The following is an 11,697-nucleotide window of genomic DNA, read 5'->3' as shown; positions in this document are numbered from 1 at the left end:
TGTTTTCCCTTGCATCTGGTATTTATTGAGGATGAGTCCTGGGCTCTGGGCTAGACAGGCAGGTTCCTTTTTTGTTCAATCCTCATGTGTGTTCTGACTCCATCCCTTATTCAGATGAAAGCAAGGGGGCTCCAATGGTTAAGAGACTCTCCCCAGACTTCTCAGCTAATACATGACAAAGCTGAGCATTAGACCTGTCTTCCCAAAGTGGTCTTTTCCCATGGCATCATGTGTCTTAAACCATCCATGTCAACTTCATTGGTGAACTACCCAGATTCGTCCTAACAGGTGAGTGGGTCTGACTGAGCTCTCCGTGCTTTCCCAGTTGAACAGAGAGAATCTTTTCTTGGTTTTTGTTAGCAGCTCTGGGCCTGCCAGGATGCTGGTGTGGGGCTAAGAAGGGCTGTCTTCTCTGTGTGAATGATTTTTGTGAAGAAACAAACCCTGGTTCTAGAACTGGGCTGACTGATGTTAGCGGCTGCCAGCTGGATCATGATGCGGGTTGAGTCCCAGTGTGCAGGGTAGAACTGACCTTTCAGAAGCAGATCAAGGTGCCTCCTGGTGGGTGTGAACCATCAACTTTTGGTGGTGGTAGTATGCCATGGAGCTGATTCCGACTCATAGCGACCCTGCATAGGGTTTCCGAGGCTGTAAATCTTTACGGGAGCAGAAAGCCTCATCTTTCTTCCGCGGAACAGCTGGTAGTTTCAAACTGCTGACCTTGAAGTTAGCAGCCCTACTTGTAACCACTACACTACCAGAGCTCCTTTTTAGTTGTTGTTAAATGCATTCAAGTCCGTTCTGATTTATAATAACCCTGTATAGCGTTTCTGAGGAGAGGCTGGTGACCTTGAACCACTGACCTTATAGTTCAAATTGACCTTGTGGTCGAGTGCTTATCCTTCACTTAGTTGAACACTTAACCGTTTGCTGTGCCCAGGGACTCCAGGCTGACCTGAGCATTGCCACTTAGCCCCTTTCTATGCCTCAGTTTCCTTCTATGTCATAATCCTGGAGTGTTTCTAGGGTCCTTTAGGACTCTGTTGCTATGATGTGCCGTCGAGTTGGTTCCAAGTCATAGCGATCCTGTATGGGTTTCTGAGGAGCAGCTGGTGGGTCTGAACTGCTGACCTGTGGTTTGAAGTCCAGTGCTGATCCTACAGAGCCACACCAGGGGTCTCCTAAGACTCTACTACCTTATAAATGTGTCTTCCTCGCCTACCTTTCATTTCCAGTGATCCAATTTCCCTCTCTCATTTCCACATTTCCCTCCACATCCAGCTCACCTGACCTCTCCCTTGGGGTCTTTCAGACACACTCAGCTCCTGACCATCAGATTTGCCACCTCCCTTCCAGAGAGATCTTGGCTTTGACGGGACAGGGCTGAGGTCCCCTCACCTTGGTGTTCCCACTTTCTGGCACCCAGAGGACCTGGCACAGGTGGGTGGGTGCAGGTGTAAGCTGTAGGAGATGTCTTAGAGGGCTGTGGGCAGGGCGCCAGTCCAGAAGCGTGGACTGAGGGACAAGTGTCTTTCTCTGGCAACTGTCAGTGCCCCGCCTCCTCCCACTGCTCCGCCTGTTGAGTGAGTCATAGGCCAGCACACCTGAGTCTTCATTCCCACTGGCTACCTGTCCAGGCCCTGCCCCATGTCTGCTGAGGTCACACATGTCTATCCTTCCAGGGAACCTGTGGGTCCCGACTACTGCCACCCTCTGACAGGTAGACTGCTTGTGCGCAAGGCTGTGCTGGATGTAGCCTGGGCTTTGGCAGGAGGAGGTAAGTGGCTTGGGGCTCACCTGGCTGCCTAGATCCCCTGGGCAGGACGCATCACGGATGGGCACTTCATGACCCTGTGTTTTCCCCAGGCACAGGCCTCTTGGAGCAGTGGCCCAGCCAGGGGGCTGGCGGCAGGACACCCTCGTCTGCATGCTGAAGAAGATGGGGGAGGCCGTGGCCAGAGTTGCGCGGAAAGTCAACGAGACCGTGGAGAGTGGCTCCGGCACTCTGGGTGAGTGAGGAGCAGCTTGTGGAATCCGTTTAGAAAGGAAACAGGAAGGGAACAGAAAAGGCACGAGTAGCACGCTCCCTTCTCTCTTGATATTGAAAGTGGAACTTTTCTTGCAGTTACGTTTAGTTTTAGGAGCCCTGGTGGCACAGACAGTTATGTGCTCAGCTACTAACTGGTGGTTTGAGCCCACTCAGGGGCATTTCTCTAGAAAGTCTCTCCACAGTAGAAGGACCTGGCAGTCAGCTTCATAGAGAGCTTTGTTAGTGCTGTCACGTCATTTCTGGCTTATAACGTCCCTGTAGAGCAGGGGTGGGGAACCTTTCTGCCAAGGGCCGTTTGGATATTTATAACATCATTCGTGGGCCATACACAATTATCAATTTAAAAATTACCTGTTATATTTGGCTAAACATTTAATTAAATCAGCCAAAACGTGAATGCTGGAGTCCTGGGATGGCACTGTGGGTTAATGCACCAGACTGCAAAGCTGTTTGAACTGCAAGGTTGGCAGTTGAAGCTCACCAGCTGCTCCTTGGAAACCCTATACAGGGTCGCTATGGGTCGGAATCAACCCGACGGCACTTAGCAACAACAACAACAATATGAATGCTGGAACTATGGTTGCCTTGGCAGATCTGACCAACCAGGGGCCGGACGTTTCCCACCTCTGCTGTATAGGATCTCCAAGGAGTGACTGGTGGGTTTGAAGCACTGAAGTTGTAGTTAGCAGTCGAGTGCTTATCCCACAGCCCTGTCATGGAGTCACTGTGAGTGAGAAGGAGTCAGAGCCACCTGCCAGCAGCAACAGCGCTTGTGTACCAGGTTTCCACTTATGGGTCATGATCAGAAAGGTTTGAAAAACACTGAGTGAGGCTCTTCTACCCGCCCAGGGCCTGTCTGCTTGCCCTTGGACTGTACTGGTACGTGTGTGTGTGTGTACATGTGCGCATGCACCTTTGGACCAGGTAACAATAAGGAGTGGACACTTGCTGAGTCCCACTGTGCTGGCTGCTATCTGTTTCATCTCTGTGATAGATGGTAGCTCCTAGACACAGTTATCCTGGATCTTCAGATGAGGAGGAGATGGCAGGTCCAAGGCAAACTCAGGGTCTTCTCTGAGATCACTGAGCTGGAAGACCCTTTTACATGCCACAGTTTTGTTTGAATTACTTCTTGTGTGTTTTTTGCTATGGATCGTTCATTTTCAGCCCGTGCAGTGAACACAAGACTCCAAGCACTTCAACAAGTCATCTTCCTTAATTGGATTCAGGAAGTAGTTGTTGATTATCTGCCCCGTGTAAGGACATACTGTGTGGTTACTGTGTGTGTGTATGTGTGTGTGCGTGCCACTGGAATGTGTGTACCCCGACAGTCATAGACGTTCTGTGGGGACCCAGAGGACGGAGCACAGTCCTGCCTTGGGGGTGACTGTGCAGGTGGAATGGGTGGGATTTGAGTTGCGCCTTTGGCACAGGAAGGGAGAGGAATTTGAAAGACAGGTATCTGGGTAGGGTGGAATGAAGGAACAATTCTGCCAAAGGTCATTAAGCAAAGACCTGGAGACTAGAAAGGGGAGTGATTCTTCGAGAAGACACTTGTCAGGTGTGTCTGGAATGTGGGCTCCTGAGGTAGAGGGTGGTGGCCCTGGAAGTGGAGAGACTCCTAGCTCCACCCCACCCTCTGTTTGTTCTCTTCCTCCTTGGTTGCACTCATGGGGGTGGGGGTGAGGACCCCCAGGGCCTAGCACAGTGTCAGGTACTTGGTAAGTTCCCACAAGTGTTAGCTGGAAGGTGAAAGAAGCAGGCAATGTGGAAGTCTTCCTTTACTTTGGAGGGAAGCCTTCAGCTTGTGAGCTGTGTCCCCACAGTAAAGGAATTCTGGAGCCTACATCTGTCACTGTTATGTTTGTCCTAACCCCTGCACTCAAGGTGCTCTACCACTCATAGGGTGGCTGAGAACCAGATGTCTGAGTCTCTACCAGCCTGATGACTTAGCAGGCTGCTTAACCTCTCTGAGCCTTGGTTTCTTTAAACCTCAAATTCTCTGAGATCACCGAGGATGGGGATTGTACTCGTCTCGTCAGGAGGTTAGGAGTGATGATGATAAAGTCGGTTAGCAGCCTGACTCATAACCACTAGGGTTTGTTGTTATTGTTGTTAGGTGCCATCAAGTCGGTACCGACTCATAGCAACCCTGTGCACAACAGAACGAAACACTGCTCGATCCTGGGCCAACCTCACTACAGTTGCCACGCTTGAGTCCATCGATGCTGCTGCTTGGCCAATCCATCTCGTTGGGGGGCTTCCTCTTTTTCTCTGACCCTCCACCCTATCAAACATGATATCCTTCTCCAGCGACTGGTCCCTCCTGACAGTATGTCTGAAGTATTGTGAGATCGTTAACACAGCATACAAATCAGTTTGAGGGGATGAGTAAACCTGTTAGCCCTGGCTGGTCTTTTTGTTTTAAACTTTTTACTGTGGATTGGGTTGAGTGAAGGTTTATAGAATCCAACAGTTCGTACGTATTTTGCTTCATGTCATTGATGACAACTCCCCACAATGTCACATCTCTTACCTCATTTCTTCCGTGGGGTTCCCATTTCCATTCCTCCTCCTTTCCTGCTTTCTGGACCTTGCCTTTTGGTAAATGTTGCCCTTTGAGCTCAAATAGTTGATTATTCTGAAGAGCCTGCACTTCTCTAGTGCTGAGTCTCACAGTGTACACATCTCTGTCGTTTGAGGAAATTGAGCCATGGGTGGGTCCACTTCTAGACCTGAAGGATATCTAAGGGCTGTAGTCTGGCGAGTTCCACCAGTCTTTGTCTAACCAAGGAGCCAAGTCTTTTTATGCTTTTGAGTTTGTTCCACATTTTTCTCCCTCTCTATCCAGGACTCTCTATTTGTGATCCCTTGTAGTCTGGTCAGCATTGGTAGCCAGGCACCGTCTACTTCTTCTGCTCTCAGGGCCTGGATGCTCAGGTTCACATTGGAATAATTGTTTCCATGCGCCTTTAATTTTCTTACCACTCCTGGGCTCCAGAGAGGAAGAGACCAACAATTGTACCTTAGATGGCTGCTCATAAGCTTTGAAGACTGTAGTTGCTGCTCACAAAAGTAGGATGTTAAACACTGTGAACTATGTTGTGCCAATAGACCTTGATGTTGCTCCCAACTATGGTTCCAAGCTTCCAGGTCCAGTGACATATTCACAAGCTATAGCTTGTGGTCTTCACGTGGAGGTGAGTGGGTCTTTAAACATTGGTTAAAATAATAGGAGACTTGACCACTTAACAATCTTATGCATTCGTATATACAGTAAGAGATACAGCAAACTACTCATATGTGTAGTACCAACAAGTAAGTGATGTAGTACCAACAAGTGTGATCGTCTGCAAAGGTTGGTGGTTTGAACCAATTATATTAAATATATGCATCCACACGTAGGAAAAAATTAGAAGGAACTGAAACAAGATGCTAATGGAGTATGAAATGTAATTCTGTACCTTTAAAGAGAAATGAGCTGCTTTTTCTCTGGTGGCTTTTCCCTTCTCATCCACTCTCATTGCTGCCTTCTGGAACCCACTCTCCACAGCTCCTCTGAGTTCCTGAGTCAGAATTCAGTGCTCCCTCCTCTCCTCTACTGCCCTCCAAAACTTCCAGCATCTCTATGAGCCTAGCCAGAGAGGAAGCAAAGTAGGTGCTCGCGGTCCTGGCTCGTGGGAAATGGAGCAGATCAGTCTCACAGTCTGAGGGACTTGGGCTCTAAGTAGTCAGCATGCATCGGGCACCTGCTGTGTACAGGGTGGGGTCTCAGAGGGGGGTGTGCAGGCGAGCCCTGGGCCTGAGCCCAGGCCCCCAGCCATGAGACAGAGAGCATTGGCTGTCACATGAATCTGTGCTGAGACATGTTGGGCAGATCACAGGAGGTGGTTGTAATTGAGAGATGGGGCTGGGAGTTGGAAGTGGTCTAGGAATTATTCTTGGAGGAGGTAGGAATTAACCTGGGTCTTGAAAAATAGGTGGAGCGATTCAATATGGTCATTTAAACAGCAAACAATCTGAAGCAGCACCAGGAACTTGCTTATTCTGAATAAATTTTGTTATAGCTATACAGAGCAAATTTACATAGTCATAACTACAAATATCAAACGTATTGCTGTCAAGTCGATTCAGACGTACAGTGAGCTTACGTGACAGAGAAGAACTGATCCATAGGGTTTCCGAGGCTGTAAATCTTTATGGAGACAGACTGTCTCATCTTTCTCCCATGGAAGGGCTAGTGGGTTTGAACCATCAGCCTTTTGGTTAGCTGCCCAATTCTTAGCCCACTGTGCCACCAGGGCTCCCTGTAGCCATTAATGTTGTTGTTATTAAATGCCATTGAGTCAGTTCTGTCTGATTCATAGAGACCCTGTATAGGGTTTTCGAGGCTGTAAATCTTCATGGTAGCAGAAAGTCTCATCTTTCTCCCATAGAGTGGCTAGTGGGCTTGAACCACTGACTTTCTGGTTAGGAGGCCAATGTGGATTCTACAGCACCACCGTACTCCCTGTAGTCATTAATGTTGCATAAAAGCTCATTGTAAGCCTGAATGAAGACTGGCAAAGTCTCGTGTATGACATGAATGGGAAAAAAACCCCTCAAGGATCCCAAACAATACTTACAGTAAGATATCTGTTAAGTTCTGCAGTGGTACAGATGGTGTGTGATCAACATCTGTGATTCTGCATTTTCTAAATGTTCTGGGATGAACATATTACAGAGTCCTTGTGTGGCGCTGTGGGCTAATGTGTCAGACTGCAAAGCTGTTTGAACTGCAAGGTCGGCAGTTCAAGCTCACCAGCTGCTCCTTGGAAACCCTATACAGGTTCGCCATGGGTTGGAATCGACTCGACAGCACTTAACAACAACAATAAGAACAGATTTTAGATTCTGCTATGTTGTTGCTGTTAACTGTCGTCGAGTTGGTTCTGATTCATAGCAACCCTGTATAGGACTTCCAAGGAGCAGCTAGTGGGTTTGAAGCACCAACCTTAGAGTAAGCAATTCAGTGCTAATCCTACACCAGGACTCCATCTGATGAAGCAGTCTGCTTCTGTAAAGATTTACAGCCTTGGAAACTCTACAGGTCAGTTGTTCTACGCCCTTTAGGGTCGCTCAGAGCCAGAAGTGACTTGACGGTGATAGATTTGTGTATTGGGGGTTATGAGTACGTAACTTTGCAGTGTTTAGCTGTCAAAATTTATTCAAGCAATTTCCTGGTGCTGCTTCGGAGTCTGCTATTGTTTAAGCGTCTTCAAGTCAGTTGTGACTCACAGCGACCCTGCATAAGGGTTTGAACTGTTGTCCTTGTGCTTAGCAGTCAAGTGCTTATCCTATAGCGCCACACCAGGACTACAGACTCTGCTATAAAGTGCATTTCCCAGACACAGATGAGGCTTTCCGAAGCAGCTCGTTTTCTAAGCCTCTACCCCTGGGAGTGATCCAGGCTGCCTCGGCTTCTCCTCTCCTGCTGCGTCCCTGCCCTGCCTGTCCCAGTGTGCACAGGCCTGTTGGCTTGGCTGCGCCCTAGCTGCAGGTGTCTCTCCAATGAGTGGGAGCTCCCCAGGATAGACTGGACTGGGAACAGCTCAGTTACAGTCTTGCTCTCACTAGTATCCAGGTGCACCTGAGCGCACTTGGAGGTGGAGGCAGGCTTCCTCTTGCTGTAACCTGAGCTTTGGATCCCAGCCCTTCTTCATCCCTGGTCTGCCCCCTCAGCTTTCCACCTCAGCATCATTTTCTGGATTATTCCAATATTCCGAGTCGAGAACACTCAGTAACCAGCATCATTCTCAGCCTCCCCTGAAGCAGATTTCCGGGTCTGCTATGACTATAGAAATGGAACGGGACTGGGAAAGGCAGAGATGGGAAAAGGCAAGATCAGCATTTATCCCAGACTTGGCAGTCTGACGCATTAGCCCACAGCGCCACACCAGGTCAACTTTTTTTTTACAACATTAGTCAAATACAATATTTGTCCTTTTGCGATTGACTAATTTCACTTAGCCAAATGTCCTATACTGTAAAGCCGTTTGAACTGCAAGGTTGGTGGTTCAAGCTCACCAGCTGCTCCTCAGAAACCCTATACAAAGTCGCTATGGGTCGGAATCGACTTGACAGCACTTAACAACAACAACAATGTCCTATATGGGAGTCCTGGTGTGGCGCTGTGGGTTAATGCTCCAGACTACAAAGCCGTTTGAACTGCAAGGTTGGCGGTTCAAGCTCACAAGCTGCTCCTCGGAAACCCTATACAGGGTCGCCATGGGTCAGAACCGACTCGATGGCACATCACAACAACAACAATCTTATATAGGGTCGCTATGGGTCGGAATCGACTTGACGACACTTCACAACAACAACGTCCTCCAGGGAGCTCTGGTAGCTAGTGGTTACGCATTGGGCTGCAAACCTCAGGGACAGCAGTTCGAAACTACCAGCTGTTCTGCGGGAGAGAGATGAGGCTTTCTGCTCCCGTATAGATTTACAGACTCGGAAACCCTGTACAGGGTCGCTATGAGTTGGAACCGACTCCATGACACATAACAATAACATCAACAACGTCCTCCAGGTTCATTCATGTTCTGAGGTATTTCACAGAATCATTATTTTTCTTCAATGTTGTGTAATATTGTGTGTATGTACTAAAGTTTGTTTATCCATTCTTCTGTTGATGGGTATTTAGGCTGCCTTCCTCTTTTTGATGTGTCTCTTACAGACAGCTTATTGAAGAATCCTGTTTTCTTAGTCATCTGGTTCTGTGTTTTGACGGGCGCATTCAGTCCATTTATATTCAGTCTAGTTATTGATAGATATGAATTACTTGTTCCTTTGCTGTCTCTTTTTTTGGTGCTGCTGGTTTCTTCGTTGCACATAATTCTCTGTGCTAGGTTCATTTTTTGTATGGGTTTTTGTTTTCATTTCTGTTGTGCAGTGTTTACTAAATCTTTCTGATTTTCCTCGTTTTTTTACCTTGATGTGCAGGTATATTATTTTTCTTTGAGGTTACCCTGTAATTTATTCCCTGAAATCGAATTCACTTCCTTGCCATTTGGAAGCTCTGTATCTACACTGTGCCCTCTTTTTGCTTTGTAGTTGATCTCATTATACATTGAAATCTCTGGTTCCCTATTTTCATTTTTGTAGGTTTGTTTTACTTTCAATACTTCTATATCTGGATTGAGTTCTGGGTGGTGTGGTGTATGGTAATCTCAGGCTGTTGTCTACTGTTTTGGTTCTCAGTCCAAAGAACACTCTTAAGCATTTTTTGTACAGTTGTTCTGGTCATTACAATTTCCTTTGGTTTCTGTTTATCTGGAAATGCCCTAATTTCTCCATTATATTTGAGGGGCAGCTTTGCTGGGTATATGAATCTTGGTTGGGAGCGTTTTTCTTCCAGAGTTTTGTATATGTCTTTTCATTGCCCCCTTGCCTGCAGGGTTTATGCTGAGAAATCAGAGCTTAGTCTTATTGTTTTTTCTTTACAGGTAACTGTGTTTTTTCCAAGCTGCTCAGGATTCTTGTCTTTAATGTTAGAAAGTTTGATTATGATATGTCTTTGTGATTTTATGTTGTCATCTATCCTATTTGGCATTTGTTCAACTTCTTGTATGCTTGTCTTCTCATTTTTTTATGATGTTAGGGAAGTTTTCTTCCAGCAACTCTTTGACAATTTTTCTGTGCTTTGTATTGTCTTTTCCTGTTCTAGAATTCTGTTCACCCATAAGCTAGTCCTCTTCATGGTGTCCCACATAACTCTTAGGCTTTCTTCAGATTTTTTTCATTCATTTTTCTGATTGTTCTTCGAGTGTACTGGTATTGAGAGATTTATGTTCAAGTTCACTAATTCAGGCTTCCATTGCTTCAGATCTACTCCTTTGCCTTTTCAATGTATTACTCATTTCTGAATTCTTAGTATTAACCTCTGGATTTCTACTTGCTGGTTTTGTGTAGTTCCAGAATTTGCATTTATTTTGTCTGTTTGTTCTTTTAGTGTTTTCCTAAATTCTTCTAAAGTTTTTTTCTGTGTTATCCTTGCTTTCCTCAATCTTTCTGTCAATTCTTTGAGGGTACCTAAATATCATCCGGTTGAATTCTTTTTTCAGTTAGTTCCATTACCTTTTCTTCCTCAGAAATGCTTTATGGCTCTGCATCTTGGTCATTTGTTTGAGCCATTCTCTTTTGTTTCTTTCTGTGAACTAAAACTGTCTGTTGTCTCCGAGGCCTTGTGGAGTTGTCATATTTGTATTTAATTGATGATTATATATTGATGTGTTCTTAGGCTCTCACCAACTGTCCATTGTGTGTGTAGTTAGAGATTGGAACTGTGTACACTGTTTTCATTCACTGTTCATGCACCTCAGTTTGGCTGGTGTTGGCTGCTGTTGGCTGCTGTCTATCGTTGATCAGGTCTATAGGAGCTGGAACTGACTTTTGACCATTGGGTGGAACTTCGGAGGGTATGGTTGTGTCTGGGCTGGATGGGCACAGTTGGGATCTCCTATTGGTTGGGAAAGATAAAACTCTTCATCCCCACACACATACAAGCAAATAAAAACAGAATAAACAAACAAGGAACCAACAATGAAAAGAGAAAAGAATATAATAACTATAAAAGATGGTCAGGAAAATGGAGCTATAGAAGATAAAGATAAGAGAGAAAATTTAAGGAAGAACTGAAAAAACAACCACTTACTTAAGATTAACTAAAAAGAGAGAGGGCTGAGTGCCATCAGCTTGATGGTGCGCTCATGGTGGGGCTGTTGAAGACCACTGGCCTGGTGGGATTGGCTGTATGTGGCAGACCGCACGGGAGACTAGGGATATTGTATACAAAGATCCTTGATGTTCTCGAGCAAATGATTAAAACTGCAGCCTATAGAAAGTATACTGAAGAGATGACAAAGGAGAAGCTACATATGGTGAAAGTGGAGCCAGATGTTAAAAAATTAGACCAACTTCAGGGTGGACAAATTGAGGAAGTGATTTTTTCAGGCTGAAAATGAACTAAGTCTGGCAAGAAAAATGATGCTGTAGAAACCATGGGAGCCTTTACTGGAGGAATCTCCTGCCAATCCGTGGAAATGTCCGGTATAATCATCATTAAGGGATTTTACTGTGTTGATGGGAAAGTGATGTAATTAAATGTTCTATTATATTATTAAGATGGGTCCATACTGCTGACATCTTAAAATCAAGAAACTTGACAGTAGAATATATTTAGGGCACTTAAGAAAATTAGTGACTCCTTTGATGTCTGGGACTTATGAACTAATTTTTAGATCATAAAGCATTCACTGAAATTATTTTGAAGATGAAGATCTTTAAAAAGATCACGATTATGCAAAAATTTTAGTGTTATTTGTTAAAAAATCCTATACACCTTCAATGCAGAGGTCATAACAAGAGGTGAATAACCTTTAGTAGTATCTTCAACACATCACTTGATTGTTTCTTATTATCCCAGAAAAAAAGCGGAAGGATATGGATTTATGAATTTTTTTGTCTCAAGTTTCTAGGTCACTGCTTGCAGTGAACTGGTAAGGGAAAAGCTGTTTAAATGTGATGAAAAGAAATTGGTGGTAAAGTTTTAAATTGTGCTTAACCTCTTAGGCTTTGATCACATGAATTATAATTTAAATATA

At 45.4% G+C, this 11,697-nt stretch overlaps 1 protein-coding gene and 1 pseudogene across 1 annotated transcript in view; both read left to right on the top strand.

The window, feature by feature from the left end:
* The first annotated feature begins 1,927 nt into the window (after positions 1–1,927).
* LRRC20 (leucine rich repeat containing 20) overlaps positions 1,928–11,697 on the top strand; it is a 128,530-nt gene continuing 118,760 nt past the window's right edge. Inside the window, exon 1 of the mRNA XM_006837464.1 lies at positions 1,928–2,009. Coding sequence (XP_006837527.1) covers positions 1,928–2,009 — 82 coding nt within the window. The remainder of the gene's footprint in view (positions 2,010–11,697) is intronic.
* LOC102838412 lies at positions 10,804–11,149 on the top strand (annotated as a pseudogene).

The sequence above is a fragment of the Chrysochloris asiatica genome, unplaced genomic scaffold, assembly GCF_000296735.1.
Source record: "Chrysochloris asiatica unplaced genomic scaffold, ChrAsi1.0 scaffold00020, whole genome shotgun sequence".
Taxonomy (NCBI): Eukaryota; Metazoa; Chordata; class Mammalia; order Afrosoricida; family Chrysochloridae; genus Chrysochloris; species Chrysochloris asiatica.
This window is presented reverse-complemented; position numbering and strand designations above follow the sequence as displayed.